This window comes from Aythya ferina (genome assembly GCF_964211825.1).
Source record: "Aythya ferina genome assembly, chromosome: 1".
In the NCBI taxonomy this organism is placed as follows: domain Eukaryota; kingdom Metazoa; phylum Chordata; class Aves; order Anseriformes; family Anatidae; genus Aythya; species Aythya ferina.
This window is the reverse complement of record NC_140296.1, coordinates 136760090-136781994: the sequence shown is the minus strand read 5'-3', so window position 1 is coordinate 136781994 and position 21905 is coordinate 136760090. Positions and strand designations below refer to the sequence as shown.

At 39.7% G+C, this 21905-nt stretch overlaps 1 protein-coding gene across 7 annotated transcripts in view; it reads left to right on the top strand.

Moving 5' to 3' along the window:
- The window catches only part of LOC311437337 (potassium voltage-gated channel subfamily KQT member 1-like), a 533151-nt gene that overhangs the window by 349988 nt on the left and 161258 nt on the right, over window positions 1-21905 (top strand). For 2 of the 7 annotated variants that reach the window (XM_084520425.1, XM_084520435.1), the window contains one exon: window positions 4864-5019. The exons of the other annotated variants lie outside the window; for them this stretch is intronic. In XM_084520425.1, coding sequence (XP_084376551.1) covers window positions 4864-4896 — 33 coding nt within the window. In that variant the 3' untranslated portion in view covers window positions 4897-5019. Of the gene's footprint in view, window positions 1-4863; window positions 5020-21905 lie in introns of those variants that run through there. 7 annotated transcript variants of the gene reach the window in all.

Sequence of the window (21905 nt, the reverse complement as noted above, 5' to 3'; positions counted from 1 at the left end):
TCTCATGCTTTTCCAAAATGGCTTGCTCAGCAGAACTCTAACCTCTGAAAAAAAAAAAAAAAAAAAAAAAAAAAAAAAAAAAAAACAGAAAATGAGGAGCCCTGGCATATACCAACAGAACCTTAACTGTGACCTCGTGGAAATCACAGTCCCTGGGAGTTACTGGCATGCTCTCCTGATGAGTTCACTGCAGCAGGTTTTACTGAGCCTGATGCTCCAGAACTGCATGGGCTGTCAACAGGCAAGCTTCAATTTGCATTGGTTTTTGTTTTGGTTTGGGGTTTTGTCAGTAAATTTTGAGTATTTTAAACAGGGTCAGAGGAGTATTTTGATAGAATTTAGGAAAAGATGTTTTAGCTAGCCCTTCACTTTCCTTGCAGTCAGCACTTCAGTCAGCCTGATGCAGGAGCAATGTCTTCTGGCATTCCTGGGGATTCAGCCAGTTCCCCTTTTCCCAATCATTTCTCTTAGACCTTAGCACACTTAAAAGGGGATAATATAGTACTGGAAGGTTCCTTGCACTTGCTGACTTTTCCAGCAACTTCATCTTCCTCCAGTTTCTCTCCCACCACCTCTTTTATGAACTCTTGCTTCCCAACCCCAGCAATCCTTCCCCAGGTCTACACCTTCTTTATTTTTATATATTTATTGTCCTTTCTCAGTTCCCTCACCCCAACAACCTTCCAGTAAGCATTCACATATTCATTTTGCTTTCCTTTTACAAATTTATAATGTCTCCCCAGCAAAAACCCAGCTTCCTGAGCAGGAGTTGGCTGCAGCTATCTGCCTGAGGTTCATCACTTAGGTTTTTAATTGAACTACCTGGGCTTGGCTACAGCTCATCTTCCAAGGCCATGGTGTCTCCTCTCACACCACTCAGGTTCTGTTGTGAAAGACTGGCTGGAAATCTTAACCCAACACTATGTTTATACATGCTGCAATCTGGTTTAGACTGAGAGTGTTCACACACTAAATGCCTTGCATAAGAGCTTCACCATTACTACTCCAAAAGCTGGAATGAATGAGGCCAGGTAAGTAGCAACCTTGTTACTTGAGCCCCAGGAATATTCAGAATAATCCTGGCACTAATCAAACCTGCCCATTTAAAGACAGAACAAGAAGGAAGCTGATTCTTAGTGAAGACTGGATTTTAGAAATACCCTGATCAGATTATTTCAGCCTTTCCCATGATGCCAGAAAATTGCAATACAAGCTAAGACTTGAGTTTTTTTTAAGACTTAAAAATCAGCCCAATTTCAGCCCAAATTTCAGAGCTTTCCAGCTCTAATTATAGCAAATCCAGAGCCCTGTTACACTCAGCATTTCTCCTGAAGTCTGCTAGTGTTAAAACATGAAGCAAGAAAATGATAGTTACTGTTATCTTTGCTTCAAAATATTAAATTGTTCATATACTGTGGTGAAGGAGGGCTTTTAAGTAGCCTCAGTAGGTATCTCAGTGGGAATAGAGGTGCAACATGCTTTGTAAGTCAGTCTTTGTGTTTTAGAACATAAAGACCTTAGCTTATGAATCCAAAACAATTTAATGGACAAAAGAGTAAAAAGCTTTATGAAATCTCTGCTTGATCTCAACTTGTCGTATGTAGATTTATACAAGGGGCAATATTTTCAGGCATAGTTGCTACATTTCTTAGAAGCATACAGTATCATCTCTTCAGTTCCAGGATGGAGCATTGCCAGACCCTTGAGTTTTAAAGTTGATGTTGGTAAATAATGTACAGTTTTGGACTAACCTTACAAGTACAAATTTGTGGGTTAGACCAAAAGAGCAAGCACAGCACACTAAGAAATTGATTCAAAGGTAAATTTTCTAATAGTTGTGCTCTTGTTCCAGTCTTTCAGTTACACAGAAATGAAGTCTCAGTGCCCTTTCAGTTTGAAGCAGAGATTTATGTTTAATTATAGCATTTCCCATGATTACATGTTTGTGCTTCAGTAACTGCTAGATGAGGAGGAATGCTGAAGCTAGTTCAGGGCTTGCTCTACCAAAAGATATACACTCAGATATCTCAGCATGGGCCCTTCCTTATCTCTGTATGAAGGAGAATACATGACAAAAGTTACACACCACTAGTCATTCAGAAAGCTGGCAGCAGGAGATGGTGATTCCCTCCAGTGCTTCTCTCCTTCACCTTTTCATCTGTGGGCCAGACATTCAGCATCTCCATCTGAAAAAACTGCAGATTTTCACCATCAAGAATGCCAGCTTGGATTATGAAAACAGATGCCTTGCATTCTGCTAGAGCATATGGTTGGCAACAGTGCTTCCTTGGCCAAGCTGAACATCTAGGCATCTCTCTATTGACTAAAATCTTCTGGGATTCATGGAAAGAGAGCTTTCCCCATCCCTCAAACCACTGTGATCCATGCCATCATGTCCTTGGTGAATAACTCTGACACAGCAACAACTCAGAAAAAATACAAAGCAGAATAGCCAGGACCAATTTCTTCCAAGGCACAACTGGAGGAGGCAATGCTCATGTTTAGCAGTTAACTTCAGGGCTCATAGTATTCGTGGGAGACCCTTAGACCCTGGTCTAGGGAGAGGAAACCTGAATCTGTTTGGTACCCTAATACCTGAGCCAATGTGGAGGGATACAGGAACAATGTACTCAAAAGAGAGGCAAGGACTCTGACTTGCTGGTTATGGTGCTCAGATAGAAAGATGGTAGGTCTGAGATGCAGACCCAGCTCCTTGTATAATTTCTCCTTTTCATGCTAATAAGTGCATAAAAAAACACATTTCCAACAGAAACGCTTTGAGATTTTGTTAAATAATATATTAATTAGTAAAATACCAGACAGCCACCAACACAGCATGTCTAGTATTCATTTTTTCTATCAGAAAACTAAAATCTATTGCAATTGTTTTCATGATGTATTCGTTTTCAGTTCTTATCTTTGCATGCTACATTGTAGTATATGGGTAACAAAACCCTGTGTCTGTGCTTGCAGAATTTAAATGAAATGTCAGTGAAGTTTAGGAAGGCAAATACATCATTAGAACTGAGCAGCCTTGACTAAGAAGGGTGTTTGTTTCTAAAGGCTGCTGCAAAAGAATGGGTTTGTTTCTAAAAAGATTTTTGTTGTTGTTGTTGTTTGTTTGTTTTGTTTTGTGGTTAATGTCCATATAAAATAGCCACTCAAGGTTTTATATTTTATGGCCACTACATGTAGCAGTTGAGACCAGTGTTATTTCCAAAGCATTTTCAACATTCAGGGAAAGCATGAGTGACAGATCATGACACCAGGCATCCCATAGAGGTGCTGACCTTGGCTTTTATGGTAATTCTGTTGTTTATTGAAAATGCATGATTACATATGGCACAGTAAGTATAATGTTAGTGTATTCCCATCCTTGTTTCATAACCTGCATTATAATTGCCTGAGGAACTATATTTACACAAACCCTTGTTTACTTTGTTAGCTGAAGACTCCTATAAACAGTATATTTTTCTTTTATATTCATGCACAAGGAGAATATTAAAAAGTAAACTACTGTGCCAAATGTTCAAAGGCTTTTTCTCCCCCCAGCTACTACTTTTATGACCATGGAAACATTTCTAGAAAGTTGAAGTGAGCCTTAATAAACTGAAAACTAAAGAACACATCACATTGTAGATATAGAGTAACTAAGTATAGCTGTAGCTGTACTGGAGATACAGCAATGAAATACAAGTATCCTTTGCAGATACATAATAACTAAATTAGAAGATTAGGATCACAGAGTCCCTTCTTGTGCTGGAATGCCTATTAAGACAAAATGAAAAGGAAATGATGGAAGAAAGAAAGGAAATGATGGAAGGAAGGAAGAAAGGAAATGATGGAAGGAAGGAAGGAAGGAAGGAAGGAAGGAAGGAAGGAAGGAAGGAAGGAAGGAAGGAAGGAAGGAAGGAAGGAAGGAAGGAAGGAAGGAAGGAAGGAAGGAAAAGAAAGCAGCAACTTGAAAGTGAAAGGAAAATGAGAACTTATGCCAAACCTTTGAAACATATAGGATGTTTTATTAAATGTACTTACTAATATATGTTCCAAAGCAGTAGAACTTTTTTAAGTCTATATTAATCTACACTTGGATTGTAATTCTCCAAGTCTCCAAAATGGCTGCAGATTGCTCATCTTGGTCAGGAAAAAAGGCTTTTCATTCCTCTGAGGGATCACCATGTGGGATTGAAAGCAGAGGTAACAGGATGCAGAGAAAGGAGTATTTTAAAGACTGTATAAGCAACATACATATAAGCCACTGGTACCAGAAGGGAGGTGTGGAAACTATGTCTCTTTCACCCAAATTCTGGTCAGCAACTACCTGACTAGAAGTCAGATCTGGGGGGCTATCATTTCAGGGGAGTTGTTTCAGGAAAGAAAGTTTTTCCCTCACCACCAAATATGAAGGGGCAAGGTAAGGTATGCTTCAGATCCATGCCCAGAAGAGCCAGTACAGTGACTGTGCTAGGCTTCCACAATTAATACATGACAGGTGTTGATTTCATACATGCTCTGAGCACCTAATAAATCCAGGTTACAGCGATTTTGCAGAAGATATACATTTTTGGAGCAAGGAATAACATTGGCTATTCTAGGATAATATTTATAAAACTTAAAAATGTACATCTGAGCTAGTCCCTCCCAACTCCATCTGTTGTCAACACTGGAAAAATAAATAAATAAATACATTTCTTTATTCATCCTAAAGACAGTGTCTGATGCAGGTTAGATGAGTCTTTCTCTGTTCTTCTCTCCACTGATGGCAAAGGTAGTCTAGATGTCTAGCTCAAGTGTAAAGGAGATAAGATTTGCTCCATTCCTGCTTGGTGCAGAAAGAGATGTTCTTTCTCTCTCTTATTACAGGGTGATGGCTTCTCGGTGACAGTTGAGGCCTGATAGGAAGGGGCACCCAGGAGACGACACCCTTTAACCAGGTGGAAATGATTCAGAATATGGTCACAACCTTATACCAGACAAATTGTTGCTGAGATGAATTAAAGAAAGTTGCAGTCCAGTTAATCCATATCACTTCTGTCTTGTCCTCTGGTTGCTCAGGACATTGAGGTTAGCATTACTCTATTCCCAGATACATTTTGTGCATCAAAGTCTTGCTAGGAGAAGCACACATTCGACACAGGCTTGAATTTTTCCCTGAATATGTGGTTCTCACTTGATATGTTCTTCTGTATTTACTTTACAGTCCACAGCAGACTGTGGAATAAGACCATGGTCATTTTTAAAGCTAGTAAAAGATTGGTGGGCACCTTATACGAAGCTGCAAAACAGGATACAAAAAGGAAAGAGAAATATTTTAAGCTGGGTTATAAGGAACCAAGTACTATTTTTAGTGTGTTTACTACTTGTCAAAGGGATTTTCTGTTGTCTGAAAACCAGACCGCTGAGGTTTACCACTGCTTGTATAACACTTTTTTCAATAATGCTGTTCCTTTTTAAATAGTTGGTATTGCTTCACAAACTTTTAGAAGTCCTACTCTATCTGCACAGCCTGGAAGGGAAGATTTGCCTCATGACAAGGGTGAGAGAGGGTACGGTTTCTGGGTCCAGATTTTTGCTCAGCAAGGTGGGTGGAGCTCCTATTGACTTCATCCATCTCACTGGTGACAGAATTAGGCCCATGACTGTTTTGGTTTCACTGAAGCCTACTTAGTTTCTTAGTTTCCTAGGAAGGATACATTTCTAAATATAGCTCCTTACATTTGATGCAGGAATGTTTACCCATGCCAAGTCAGGCAAGGTAAATACCTTTTTTTTTTTTTTTTTTTTTTTTTTTAAGTGTTTTTTAATGGCAATAAGTCTTGAAGTATATTTGACACTACCTTGCCATGCTGGAGTTAGATAAGGCACTGTCTTCTTTTTTTGCTATCAGTTATTTCTCATTTTATTTTCACTTTAGAAGGAGTGATTTAGTGATCCTCTATTATGGATGTGTCAGTCAGAGTGGACACTGCAAGCTCTTGAATTCACTTTTTAAATAACGCAGCCCTGAATGAATCTGTTGACAGAAGCTAAGCAATTTAAAAATACATTTAAAAGTATGAAATGGGATTATGACTGAGGGCTGTGCCAGAAAAAATATAAGCTCTTACTATGCTGTTATAGTTGCTTAAGCACACACTAAATGCATAGTTTTCAGATGTTCTTGCTCTTTCTTTCAAAGAAGAATGTGTAGCGAAGTACATATATTTTAAAATGTGTCATCATGTTAATTCAGCTTTGATCTTTCTGATGGACTTTTTTTTTTTAAATTCCTCCTATTTATTTGTGTTGAATTCTGACTTGAGATTTGATATAAATTTGCCATTTTATTAACAAAAATAAGCTTAAAAGCTATTTATGAGAGTGGTTTCATTTAATTCTTTGAACAAGAGGATAAAATTCTGACCAGGCTGTTATTTTCTTGTAGTTTACAATCATCTCATCAGTTGATTTTATTTGAAGATCAGTAAGGACTACTATTTGCTAGTCATATTGAGCAGGTTATCTTGCCTTATTGCTTCTTGTGACATTTTCTACTAACTTTTGCATTACAAAACCAGTTATATTTGGTACAGAGATGGAGGGTTAAAAAACTTTAAAATGAATTGTTGGCTTTTTAAAAATCAGTGTCAGACTTTAGCAAACTTTCTACATAGAACAGCGTAGTGAAAAGAGAACATTTGAACAAAAAGAATTATATTTTGTGAATAGTTCACTGTCTTCCCACTGCCAACACTGAAAGTATTTGCAACTCAAGGGAAAGTAGGCACAGGATGTGTTCCTGAGTTCAGTGCTGTGCTTAGACCAAGTCAGACAGCAGGATCTGTGGGAGATGTGCTGAGTGTCTGAAAAGGCTATTGGGTAGCAAGTTTGAAGGCCACAGGCATCTAAGTACTTAGGTATGCATTTATCTTGAACTTGCTTCTGCTAGGGATCCCAAAGGAAGAACACAATCATTGTGGGGACATCATGTCTAACATCATCTGTCTATGCTGAGTTGTGTCTTTCAGCTGAATCCCTGAGAAATGTGAATTAATAATACCGCTTTTTTTTTTTTTTTTTTTCTCATGACAGTTTAATGACTTGTTATCTGCTGTAGAATCAAGGGGAATTCAGTAAATTTCAGCAGAGGCCCCTTGATGCAACATTTAGTTTTTTTTCAGAGGTCTGATTTCTACACTGTTGCAGATAGGCAGAGATTTTACTCGGTCTGGCAAAAATTATGAGATTCAAGAAGATCAAGGAGAGAGGGAGGAGCAAAGCACCACTCACCAAAGCAGCAAGCGTTACTCAGCAAAGAACAAGGTAAAAAAATCATAAGGAGAATGGAACTCTCCCTTACAGGAGAGCAGCAAGTGCCTCTCTGCAATGGTGGGCTGGGGTTGCCTGTAGAGTGCAGTGAGCAGCAGAGCAGCAGCTACGGGTACCTCAAACAGAGAAGAAAGGCAACTCCCTGCCTGCAACTGATTCAAAATAGTTTTGCTGTTCCTCCCCAGCAGGAAACAGCCAGCCTTGGGCTTCCTCTCAAGGTCCCACCTCGCAGGTGGCCTGCCCTGCTGCAAGAAGCCTCAGTCCCAGGGATGGGTGTGCCAGGAAACACCACCAGAGACAGCCAGGGCTGTGGTCTGAGTATATGCATACACCCTTTATTTTAGCTCTAAACACCCTCATGAAAGACGGTGAGACACAGGATTACTGTCAGCTCCCTTTTCTGGTGACCTAAGTGGTTGGCCTACAGGAATACAGGGGTCAGCAATGGAACAGGGTTTTGAACCTGTCCTCTCCTAGCTCTTGACACCAAGACACTGATCTCATCCTATGGGCTTGTGCTGGCTTATTTCTCTTCAAGTGTTATGTAATAATTCTGTGTAATTATTATTATGTGCCATAAGAGGAAATTAATATCTTGTGGTACCAGCCAACTAGAGAAAGATCCACAAAGAGAGAAGGATACCATGAGCAGGGCTGTTAATTTCTCTATGTTCCAGCACTGTGTCTACGAAGTGAAGGTCTCTTCCTTCAGCTGTTGCAGGCATGGTACATGTGAAATTTTCAGTGCTTGCAAAGAACGTCTGCTTTGCAGTGATAATAACCATATACTACATATTCTAATCGTTGTGATGGTTGCTTTTGTTCTTTGTTTTGGTTTTGTTTCCATTCATAACTGATTTGTGTTCCATTCATAACTGATTTCCAGTTGCTGAAGCAGTGAATACCACTGGTATTCAGCTCCTCAGAAAACAAGTGGAAAAGTAATGAAGGAGGAAAAATCTTTTCCAAACAGAGTAAGAGAAAAAAAGATCTTGTATGTATGATTACTGTATATCCCTGGCTAACAATGTATACTTCCAGGTGAGTTAAGTGGAAGCAGCAAAAGTTGACTGTTGCAAGTTTTGATCTGCTTTTGTCATCCATATGCCAATGTCTCCCTTATACAGAGATCAGAAACAACTTAATATTTACTCTAGTGTATTGCTTCACTGTATTGTAGTAGCATGTCGGAATCCCAGCTATGTTGCAAGGCAATCTATTAAAACACAGCAAAATTTCAAAAAAAGTATGGTCTGGTTGTGCTCTCCTTACTAATACTGAAGGTCCCTATCCTTGCTGAGGAGTCCCACTCTTTTCAGTATGACTATTTCCATAGTGGGAGTTAGAGCAATGTGCGGTGTGAGCAAGAGTAAGAGAACTAGACCCTCTGAAAGCAGAAATGACCAGTCAGACCCTGTGTTCCCATAAAGAGCTGAGGAGCTGAGCAGTACCAGATGCTGCTGGCTGAGAGGGTGGGCAACACACATCCAAGACTTTGTTATGTGCTCTAGAAACTCTTGTTAATTGTAGATCCTGGAAACAAATTTGGTATCTGAGTCATGGTGCTCATGCATGGTGAGTCATGGGGCTGGGAAAGTCACAGACTCACTGCGTGGGCAGAGCCAGGGGAACTCTGAATGAGCTGGGTTGCCTGTGAAACTCAGGACAGTTCTAGTTCACACGTGAAGTAGGCTTGGTCTGCCCTGCATCCATAAGCCACAAATTCTCCTGGAGTCATTTGTATGACCTCCCAGATGGTCAGCTGCACAGACATCACTCTCTTTTGATCTCACAAATGACTGTTCTACAGTGGCAGTTCTCTCTTTCAGGAGAGGGCTAACTGCTTGAACTCCTGTTACTCTCTTACTTCCCTGCTAATCCTGGGCCCAATGAGGGAGTTCCTGATGAAGTCACCAAGAGCTCATGGCAAAATGCATGGCATCAACTTACAGGCACTCTGGAAGAAATTGTAATATTGGAAATAAAAACAGAAAAATTTATCTGTGAGCTAAGCTTTTCATTGACACAAAAAGGGTCATTGAAAGGCTTTTATAGAAAGTAAAGGAGGATATTTGAGAAAGTGCTCAAGTTGCAGAAATCCCGAACAATGTATTTTTTTTTTCCTGTAAAATATTTAAGTGAGCCTCTTGAATCATGCATAACACTGTGACAATGCATGTCTTCTGTTGACATACAGAGAAAAATTGAAATGCGTTTTCAGATGGGAACTATTTTAGGTGATCTGTTATAAGCCCTCTGCTTGGCTCAGGCCATGTGTTTGAATCACTGTAGACTGCCTTCTTCCCCAGTCAAGTAGCCGTGGGTTTGGCAATGACCTCCCCTCCCACAGGGAGATAAGGCAGTTTGTACCATGTCAATGACCAGAGGCAGCCACAAAACATTAGGCAGGCTCCTGACTGTCGAGAAGTTGAAACTGCTTGAAAACAGCAGGGTCAGTCTGCTCTCAAAAACACTGATATTATCTCATTAGTGGTGGCATTTACTGCACAGCACAAGGACCAGGGAAGGGAGTTGTTGAGAAAAAAAAGAAAAAAAAAAAAAAAAAAACAGCAAATAGTTACAGTATACAGAATTGTTAGTCAGGGAAATATTATTCACATCTGGGCTTTTTCTTTGTTAAAGTCATTCCTGCAGATTGCATACAAACAGCAGATTATCACTTCCTTATTTTACCTCTGAATAACATTCTCCTTCCAGCTGGCAGGGAAGAAAGGCATTTTACCTGAAGCTCAATCCTGGTTTGTAAAACTTTAACATTTTTTATATTTTTTTTGCAAGACAAGAAATGCAGTATTATTTTAAGGTTTGGGTTCAAGAATGAGAGATAAACCCTACTATGTTCTTTTCCCCTATCTCCATATTCCCCTTCTACTTATTCCTGTCAGGCAGTTTTGCTTCTTGCTCCTCTACTGACAATTGTAATGTCACAAATTTAGCTGTGACTTTACTGTGGCATTACAGTATAAATATTCAAAGAGAGACCGGCCAGCAGTTTAAAAATACTAGATGATAAACTCTTGAGATTAGAGGTAGCCTTTTTGTTCTTTATCTGTGTGGCACCTAGCAGGAGGGGTGCACAGCTGGTGCCACCCCAGACAAAGCCCCAGGCCATTAATAACAAAAAAGCGATGCCCAGGAGCAGCAGAAGTGATGAGAGAAGTGAGAAGTGTGCAGGAAGTTGTTTTCTTCAGTAGCACACTGATATGTCCGACAGATATATTTCCACCGGCCTGTAAACACAGGCACAAACATGAGAATGTTTGAGATGTTTTAACGACAGTACCTCGAAATAGAGCTGCTTGACACCGTCCCTGCTAAGTACTTCAGGATGGTCTCTGACTTTCAATAATCCAAATGCCATAGGCAGGCAATTCAGCCCTGCAAGCTGTTTGCACATATTGTTCTCACAGGTTTTCAGGGACACTTTACACAGGAAGGCTTTGCAGGGTCAGAATTTGTCATTTGTTCCTACCAAAAGTGCAATTGGGATGTCTTTCTCAGACACTGGTTCTTGTTTTAGTCCTTGGTAAGCACTCTCTGCAGTCACAGTACCCTCAGTTGTGATAGGCAAATCAAGAAGTCACATAAAGAACCTGATACAAAACTCATCAAAGTTTAATAAATAAGCCCTTGTATTGCCCGTATGAAATCAGACAGAGGCAGAGGAGCTTTCAAGAGAGAAAAGAGCAGCTTATAGGAAATCAGAGACCATGAGAACATAAAGGAAGAGAAGGCATAAAGAGAAGCTGCAGTGAGGGCAGAAAACTCTTTATATACCTGCATTGAGGCCATCATAGGGAAGTTTTTTGTGTGTGTGTGTTTTTTTTTTTTGTTTTTGTTTTTGTTTTTTTTAAACAAATAAGCAATATAAGTGAAGACACTTAAAAAAATATTAAAAAAAAAAAAAAAAAAAAAAGAGGAGGAAGAAGAAACTCCTCAAGTTTACAGTATTTGAAATAGCTGTTAATTGTGGTTTCCTAAGATGTACGTGTTATCTGGCAAATAATTTAAAATCTGTGCGCTCACTCTGTAACAGCTTTCTGTCTGAACTGTGTTGATGAATTGTACTTTTTCAGGCAGTTTAAATTATATTGTTACTCTCTTGGGTGCAGAAGCACTTCTGGCTCACATAAATTCATATATATGATCACTAACATTATGGTTTCAAAAAAATGTAAGGGAGAAAAACCTGCTCTTCAATTCATGGTTGTTTACCAAAGTAGTTTTCAGAAAATGAACCCAGAGAGGAGTGTACAGAGAACTGGAAAGAATGTGTTGAAAGTGTAAACAGACATAGATACAAAAATATTCTGGGACTTGCTCACCATTATGGATGTCTATACAAAGATTCTGAGTTAATGCCTTTGCACCTGTTAGAGTAGGATTTGATGCAACTAAATTATCCAGGAAATATTATTTTTTTTCTCAAATTGCCCATTTCATATTTTCTAGCTGGACTTTTCATTGAATACATAACAATGATTTTAGTATGCACCTGATCCCAGGATCTACTGTAAGTTGTGATATTAAAATAAGCTTTCAAATAGTAGAGCCCTTAGTGCATTTGATGTCATATATAGGCACACTGCTTTATAGCACTAGAGTATTTAGTTTCAGAGAAACTGAAAGTGCTTCTAATTCAACAGAACCAATATAGGAAGAGACGCAAGCAAAGAAACACATATACAGAAAAGAACAGGCCAAGAGCTACAGTAAATAACTCTTCAGTACTGACAGAATAGGTTTTTCAGTATTTTTCAACTAAGGAGTGTACTTGGTCATACCCTATTCAGGCAAAATTTGTTTTTCAAAGTTGTGTCCTTTAAACCAGGGGTTAGATGTATGGCAAGAAAAACTGACGCAAGTTTACAGCCTATAATGTTTTTAAATAGATATTATCCACTTTGTCTCAAAGGTGCCATTGATAAAATGCAAGTTATCTTTTGCTTCTGTTTCTTACAACAGATTATTTTTGAATAGATCTATATAGTACAGTTAAGTTCTTTTTCTTCTGTGCAAGGTCACAAATTAAGTGTACAGAAAGTTGTGCTTTCACAACTGATATGCTTAAGCATATTGTTGTTCTGCCTTCTGCACAAATTATTTTTTGTTTCCATTTATTTTTATTTTTCTGTGCCCATGACATGTTTACACTAGGCAGCTATTCTTGGATCCATAAATGAAGGGAATGCAAAGAAACTTTTTTTTTTTTTTTTTTTTTTTAAACACTACTCAAGAAACTCCTGAGAACATCATTGGCTGTATATCAGATCTTGATAATTGGAGATGTCTATAGTTAGTGTACAAGAACTCTGCATGTTTGTTGTTGTCATTTATTATTATGCATACCTGGTGATATGCCACCTGCAAAAAAAAAACAACAACAAAAAAAAAAAAACATTGACTTGGATGTGAAGGCATACAAAAGGGTATGAGGAATGTGGTTGCTTGCTTGCTTGCTTGCTTGCTTGTTTTTCCTATTCTTGAGTAGTCATTTATTCCTTTTATAGATTAGTTTTGTTTGTTATCATATGACATATTTGTATCAGTGATAAATTTATTCACTCTGCCCCAATTTTCTTTTACGATCTTTTGCGAATGGAAGTGCAGACTGGCTGCAGGCATCAGTATATCTCTGTTTATTGGGTCACCTTCAAGTGGACCTGCAAAGACGCTTGAAATATAATGTTTATAGGTGAAACTAAGAATGATTTTATTGACCTTTCTTCACAATACTGCAAAGGGATGCTTAGAGTGGTGAAAAAATCTCAGCCTGTCTGGCAAATATCCTGCAATTTTAATTATACTCAGACAGGAAAAAATACAAAGCATTTGCTGAAGCTAAGTGAACAATCCAAAGTGGACAATGTATTTAACACATTAAGGTTAGGAGTCTGGTCTGCATCATGCCTTCAGAGCTCTGCTCAGGACAGCTCCAAGAACAGAGACAAAAGTAGTATTAAGCAACCCTCACCAGTCCTTTCTTCATCACATACGCAATCATTGGTACAGCCTTTTTTTTTTTTTTTTTTTTTTTTTTCTTCTCTAAACATCACTGTGGTTGTGACTTTTGCATAAGCAACACTGTGGAAGTAGGGAGGTAGGGGCATTTGAGTTACCTCGGTAGTCTCTCAAAACCCTCCTAAGACTGAATCTTGAAGACTTTAGTTCTTTTGTAACATTGCAATCAACTTATCTGATCTTTTCTTACTTGTCCAGTGTCTCTGTGTAAACAGTGATGTATTTATATACATCCAGTCTTCTGATTTACCCCACAGTTAGATTTTAAAGCTGTTTACTGTGTGAGTTGATCCCAAATAGCCTTTTTTCATTGACATCTATTTGCAGAATCATCTGATGCCATTTCCATTTTTTGGCTGGGTGAGAGTAGGAACACTCACAGAACAAATTCTGAAACACATTTCAAAAGCAGCTTTTCTGTCATTTCTGGTGCTAGTGCAACACTCTCTGGAAATGGATGAAAAAGAAGCACAAATATATATATATTTTTTTTTTTACAAATATTAGATTTTTGTTATTTCATCTGACTGATGCATATCCCATAGTTGAAGAGGTACAAGGGAAAAGGCAAGGTTAATAGAGGCAAGAGTCAGTCAGTCATTGGGAAGAGCAGGGTATATCTTGTTGTTATGCTACTATTGTTTGACTTCCTTGCTACTTAGCAATATATATCATTTAAACTTTGTTGATAGGTGTATATACACAGAATATAAGTAATGGAAAAATCTACCCTGACATCAGGCATAAGCTGGATATAATATACAGTTTGTGTGCCATTAATAATGCTAATGTTTCAGAGATAGAAAAAGTACAGAACAGAATGGTTGAAACAGCCTGTGATAGGAAGCTGGGAAATGAATTATCAAGACAGATTACCCAGAATTATGCAGCATTGATAATAGGAGGCTCTTGAGAAAAACACTCAAGACAATATTGAAATGGAAGAAACAAAGAGAATTAATCATGTTAATCTCTTTGAGATAGCCAGAGATAGCTACTAATTTGAAGAGTCTGGGATCTAGGATGGTAAAGGGGTGACTCAGAAATGATAAGTATTTCCAGCACATTTATTTAGTGTTGTTGAAATATTGAACAAATAGCTGAAGCAACAAGTCAGGGGTTTAAAAGGAGGTAGTTTGTTTTCTTTTTCTGAAGATTTTTTGTGATTACAACATTAGCTACATATTTGAAGTTACAATGATAAGTTCTAGGGTGATTTGTATTTATTGGGGTTATAAGGGCAGACCTCAGTGGACCATATGGTATTTTTACAGAGTTGTTTCCATAACAAAAATGGCACAAAACTGTATTAACTTTTCACAGATTGATAGAGAAACAAACTGTCTAAACAGACGTGTTTGTTTACAGAAGGGTGAAAAAGTACTTGGGGTGGAGAGGATCACTTCATGTTTCCTAATCAAATGTGTATCTATAGGTTTGATGTTTAATTTGGGTTTGTATTTCCATTCTCCTAAGAACTGTCTGGGAAAAGGGGCAGTGGGAATAAAAAACGCATTAACAAGGGGCAGGATAGCAAGAGAATAAGGAATGAATGTGAAAGAACTTAGAGAGACACTCAGAAAACAAAACAACAACAAAAGGTGGGAGGGAGAGGAAGAAAAAGAAGAGCAAAAATTATAACGTCCAGATAGCTTGTACAGCACAGGATGGGAGCAAATTCCCCCCCACCTTGTCAGGCTGAGTTCTGTCTTTAGTGAAGGATGGTTTTCCAGCTGTTACACTTTTTCTTCTTCCTCGGCACTGTAATTTTAATAGAAGTATTTCCAGGATAATTCTCTGGAACAGGCATAAAGATACACAATTTGCTTTTAAAGATAAAACTAAATTTTAAAAAGCAGATGCCATGACGAAATCAGATTGAGTGATTTAATGTCAGTGAAAGGCAATTTATTTTTGATTTATTGGAAGCATTGCATTGCTTTTATTACAGCTCAATATTTTGGTCCTGTAAACCGCTGATTACTAGAAGGTGGGAGAGTACAGCAGGGGGAAAAGATCATTTTTATCTTCTTCCACACTTTCTCCTATTAATCACAGTAACAGACAGGATAATGGGTTACATGGAACATGTGTTTGGCCCAGAATGGCAGTTCTGTAATGCATGGTTTTATGAAGTGATGAATTCTAGAGTAAATGTTCCAGTGTGTTTTTCTGCAATAAATGAGCATTGTGTTTTCTGTTGTTCTTTTGTTTTGTTTTGTTTTGTTATTGTTTTTTGTTTGTTTGTTTGTTTGTTTGTTTTTACCATGCTTTTTCAGTTACAGTAATGATTCCAATTTGGAAAATTGAACAAATGAAAAAGAAAAATGCAGAAAGTTGTTTTTAGATGAAAATGGCCAAAATTGCATTTCATACTTGAAGTAAACTGTGTGTCCTGCCTATACTACTGAAAAGACGTGCTTAATTTTCATGACCTGAGGTTTATTAAGTAATATGAGATAAATTCATAACTCAGACAAAGATAGTTGTGGTTTTGGGTTAGCTCATCAAAGAGAATACAAGGGGATGGAGGGAACTCTTACAATTTGTACATATTTTACTGTTTTTTAAATACATCTCTTAAAATGTGAGTTTGTACCAACCCAGGGAAGGCATGAAGCAATTATTAACACTACAGATTGCATTTGAGACTGTAAAATCATTAGTTTTAAAACTTGAGGACCTGTATTCTGAGACAAAATTCAGAAAAGGAAACATAAAGAAATTAAACATCTTGCAGGCATTTACCCATGTCTGCACAGCACCTTGAAAATGGGCTTCTACATAAAAATTTAAATGCCTCACGGGGCCCTAGGTGTCCTAGCCTAGTCCTAGTTATTACGATTGGATACCCATGATGTGGCAGGTGCAGCAGGCCTCTGTGGGCACCTAGTGCTAGTTCATGCCTCTCCTAGCTTCAGTATGTCTTGAACCTCAGTCTATGGCTGTGCTTCACCACCAGCTCATGTCCTCAGATGCAGCCAGAGTAAAGCATGGACAGGGGTCTGTCCATGATAAAGGATATTCATGTCAGTCTCCACCAGCAGTATGATAGGAGGCTCTGCACTTTGAATAGGAGTAGATTAGTTCTCTGGTCCATTTGTCATATGCATTATTCAAGAAGGGTGCCTCTGCATTATCCCAAGGGAGTTCCAACTGTCTGAAATCCCTCTGTCATTCTAGCTGTCCTTGATATTCCATTAACCACGCTTGTGATCTATAGTTTTTGGTTGCATTTATTAAAGGCAAAGGCATAGGTAAAATTTGCCATGGAATGACTGTACTGTAGGCTGTAGGCTGTAGGCAGGATAGTACAGCATCAGGCCAGGAAAGAAGTAATAAAAATACAAGGTCATGCTCTGAGCATTTCTTAATTATTGCTGATAAAGTGTAATATCAGTAGCAACCAATCAGAATGAGATCATCATAGTTATGGCATAGTCATCACCTCCCACCAAAGACCAGCCTTACACAAGGCTTACACAAGATGCTACATGTACCTTTTTGGTTACATTTTGCAATACGTTTCAAAGTGGTTTCGATTAGGAACTCCAGTCCAGGATCTAAGAGTATTTTTGGCACCAACATTCCATCAAAATAAATGAGCCCCCACTGATATTCCTAAACAGGCACATAAAACATTTCCCACTGTTGTAAACCTTCATCCAAGTTCTAAAGTGCCTGTGAAAACAGGACAGCTAAAATTCAGACCAGACTCTAGGGCAGTGGGTTACTTAGAGGTACAGAAAAACACAGACCACCTGTCTTCATTAACCCAAATCAGTAGCTTTACCTCTTGGGTCAGTCAGACCAGATGCACATCGGTTTTCACAGGGCCTAAGCACCTAAACAGCCTTGAAGGTCTCACACTAAACCTGTGTCAGCCTGCAAGAGAAGCGCTTTGCTTTAAAGAAAAACAATCTTCTGATTAAGATGCTGAACCTGGTATTGAATAGAAATCGGCTCAGTTTCCAGATGAGAAAGGCTTGATCCACCTGTAACAAGCTGCTTATTCTCTCTGCATATCAAACCCACATTATTAATTTGGAAATAACGCATCCTTTCCCATATACATGGTTTCTGGTTTTTATATTGATTGTAAGCTCTTTAGATGAGGGTCTAACTCAGTCCCTGGCTCATGGCAGTCTGGTTTTGAGAACAGACTCCTCCAGACTTGCCTTGCCAGCAAAAGGCATCACACATATATGGCAAGCAGGTGGCTTCTTCTTCCTGTGCTGATCTGACTGAAAGCAGGCAGCATGCACAGTGACCACGAGGCACAGCAAATTCTTGTGCCTGAGAACAACCAAAAGGCAAACTGTAGAGAGGGAGGGGGGCTAAGGGAAGAACAGGCTTTCTGAGCAGCAGCTTTTCATCCAAAATCTCTTCATGGATGCGAAAGAAACAGTCCTGTCCCCACTCTACCTCCTAACTTCCAAATAACTCAATATTCAATGTCTGTGTTTGTTGGCAGCTAGGAGGCGGGTTTTGTTTGTTTGTTTGTTTGTTTGTTTGTTTGTTTTTAAGCTTTGCAAGAAGAGGAAGGTAGGATTTTTAGCAGAATCCTGCAAAGCATGTATTTCTTCTTTTCCTTTCCTTCTACCCTCCCCTCCCCCCAACAAATCCTTGAGGTCTACATTGTAATAAACAGCAGGAAAGGCCCAATTTTCTGCACCTGTGGCCTTGTTTGTCTATATATTTCTATAGGTGAATGGGCACTGGGGACGCAGAAAGGAAGTGAATTCAATGGATTGTTTTTAAAAACTCAGCATGGTAATCAGCAGGCACTCAGGTGAAATAGCTTTAAAACCCTGTTGAAATAGACCCAGAGTGAAACAGGGTTTGCTGCTACAGTGCATGCAGCTCAGGGTTTTTTGAATATAAGAATATGGCATTGTTAAAAATCAGCCTCTAGTCAAGTAGCTTGTTATTCAGGACACAAACCTCTGCACCTGAAATCTCTTAAACAGAAGAATGATTTTGGCTTTAATCTCTTCTGTCATCCTGTGAAAGTTTAGTGCTGACAAAAAGTACTAGACTACTAGCCCTAGAAAATGAGTCATTTGTTTTTTTATTATTATTATTATTATTTTTTTTTTTTTTCAGAAATAGCACTGGCTGGGCTTCCCCACACACTCTCCAGCACCCATCCTCAGTGGTGAGACAGCAACAAGGGTACTGTTGGTGCCAGTGGTGATGGAGATAGCCATGGGGTAGGAAACATCAATAGGGCTGAGTCCCTGCCCACTACCCTGTTGTCTTGAGGCACAGGAAAGACACCTGATCAGTTCCCACCGTAGGTCAAAGCCATAATTAGCAGTAGGAAGAAAGTTTTGATGTTAAGTCCAGAGTGACACTAACAAAACCAGGAGGAAAAAAGAAAGGTTTCCAACTAGGCCACCTAAAAATCTACCAGGAAAGTAAACATTGGCTGCTAACAACCAAGACTGTACTGGGAGACTACAGCGGAGGTGAGGGCACATAAATCCTCAAGAGCTGTTTGCTCACTGCCTGGCAGAAGTGAGCAGAAGATGGGTGGGTATTTTCACTTTATGCATTGCCTGTCTTTACTACAAAGTCATTGAAGTTTGGTAACCTGGATTTTTCTAGGTGAGCATCTGCCCTGTTAATCCCAATTTGACCTGAGTCATCTCTCTCTCTGAGGACAGATGGAAAGCAATAAAAACATTTTGTAGTGCAATGTGACTCCAAGTTCCCTAAAGGTGTAATCCACATTTTTTTCCAACCAAGATACTGCTTTATGTGTTAAAGCTTCGTATGCCAAGAGGTGTACAAATACTCTCTCATTTGGACTGATTTATAGTCTTTTTAAAATGTCTAAGGGGAGTAATTTGTAAAGCCCAAACACTCCAAGAATTGATCTTCTCCTGGTATTTCAGTTCCTGGATGGTGGATGTTCTGTGAAAAAGCTAGATCTCAGGTTGTTACAGCTCCCCAAAGGTTTTTAAAAGCCTTTTTTTTTTTTTTAAAAAAAAAAAAAAAAAAAAAAAAAAAGGTGTTTGCCTTTATTTGGGTTTACCACAGGGTTATTTCTGGCTCTCATGTTTATTCAAGTCCCTCCTAAAAAGTTGCAGTATCCACCCACTGAAGTACATGCATGATCACTCACACACTGCTTCAGAGGAGTGAATCTAGCCCCTGAAGTACTTGTGTTGTTAAATGTATTTGCAGTATGAAAAATGAAGCCTGAAATAGAAAAAGGTCTCTGATTTTTTTCCTGATGCTACTCTCCTGAGGTCAAATGAAGCTCCAGCAAGGATGTGTGCTGTCTATTTCCTTGTTTTTGTATGGGAGGTTGTGTGTGGAGAGGGAACTTTTGCCTTTGAACTACTTCTTCCAAAGGATACCAAGGCTTTAGACAATATATCATCAGTAAAGGTGAAGGAGTTAAAAAAAGAAAACAACAAAAAAAAGGCAATTCACCAAAGCTCAACATAAAGTTTTGACAAGAGTCCCAGATAAGCGTTTAGCTTATATGCAAGAAAATAAAGACATGTATGAGTTAGTGGCATGAATAGTTTTTTTGCTTTTTGACCAGATTTCTATTTAATGCAAATGGTCTAATGTCTCTTCAAAGCTAGCCTGAATAGTTCGGCTGAACACATGTGTTCACAGTCATATACGTGTACTTAATCTCAAATTCAAATACTCAACCACGGTTATGTTTGTTCAGCCCTTTGTTGACTTTGTGATCAATTTTGAAGCCTAAATACTAGTTAACAGCACTGTAAATAAATCAGAGGCAGCTGTTTATTTATTCATGATGCCTTACAAGTATATTTTTTTTAAAAAACAGAGGCATAGGATTAGCTTTCAGTTGCTCCCTTGATACTGGAAGGAGAAAAACAGAATCACAGAATCACAGAATCGTCTAGGTTGGAAGAGACCTCCAAGATCACCTAGTCCAACCTCTGACATAACACTAACCAGTCCTCCACTAAACCATATCCCTAAGCTCTACATCTAAATGTCTTTTAAAGACTTCCAGGGATCGTGACTCAACCATTATCCTGGGCAGCCCATTCCAATGCCTAACAACCCTTTTGGTAAAGAAGTTCCTCCTAATATCCAACCTAAACCTCCCCTGGTGCAACTTCAGCCCATTCTCCCTTGTCCTGTCACAACACACATGGGAGAATAGATCAACCCCCACCTCCCTACAGCCTCCTTTAAGGTACCTGTAGAGAGCAATAAGGTCGCCCCTGAGCCTCCTCTTCTCCAGGCTGAACAACCCCAGCTCCCTCAGCCGCTCCTCATAAGACTTGTTCTCCAGACCCCTCACCAGCTTCGTTGCCCTTCTCTGGACTCTCTCGAGCACCTCAATGTCCTTCCTGTAGTGAGGGGCCCAAAACTGAACACAGTACTTGAGGTGCAGCCTCACCAGAGCTAAGTACAGGGGGACAATCACTTTTGTAGCCCTGCTGGCCACACTGCTTCTTATACAAGCCAGGATGCCGTTGGCCTTCTTGGCCACCTGAGCACACTGCTGGCTCATATTCAGCCGACTATCAACCAATACTCCCAGGTCCTTCTCTGCCTGGCAGCTTTCTAATCACTCATCTCCCAACCCATAGCTCTGCTTGGGGTTGTTGTGCCCCAGGTTCAGGACCCGACACTTGGCCTTGTTGAACTTCATACAGCTGGCCTCAGACCATCCGTTCAGCCTATCCAGATCCTCCTGCAGAGCCTTCCTACCCTCGAGCTGATCGACACACGCACCTAATTTGGTGTCATCTGCGAATTTACTGAGGGTGCACTCAATGTCCTCATCCAGATCACCGATAAAGATATTAAAGAGGACTGGCCCCAGTACTGAGCCCTGGGGAATGCCACTAGTGACTGGCCTCCAGCTGGATTTGACTCCATTCACCACGACTCTTTGGGCCCAGCTATCCAGCCAGTTTCTAACCCAATGAAGCATGCGCCAGTCCAAGCTGTGAGCAGCCAGTTTCCTGAGGAGAGTGTTGTGGGGAACGGTGTCAAAGGCCTTACTGAAATCAAGCTGGACCACATCCACAGCCTTTCCCTCATCCACCCAGCATGTCACTTTATCATAGAAGGAGACCAGGTTCGTCAAGCAGGACTTGCCTTTCATAAACCCATGCTGACTGTGCCTGATTACCTGGTTGCCCTGCAAGTGCCATGTGATGACACTCAAGATAATCTGCTCCATGAGCTTCCCTGGCACTGAGGTCAAACTAACAGGCCTATAGTTCCCCAGGTCTACCGTCCAGCCCTTCTTGTAGATGGGCGTCACATTTGCTAACTGCCCGTCAACTGGGACCTCCCCCGATAGCCAGGACTAAATGGATAATGGATAGCCAGGATAAATGTTGGAAAGCAGCTTGGCCAGCTTCTCTGCCAGTTCTTTCAGTACCCTCGGGTGGATCCCATCCAGCCCCATCGACTTGCACACATCCAAGTGCTGTAGCAGGTCACCAGCCATTTCCTGGTGGATTATGAGGGCCCCATTCTGCTCCCCATCCCCTTCCACCAGCTCAGGGTGCTGGGTATCCAGAGAACAACTGCTCTTG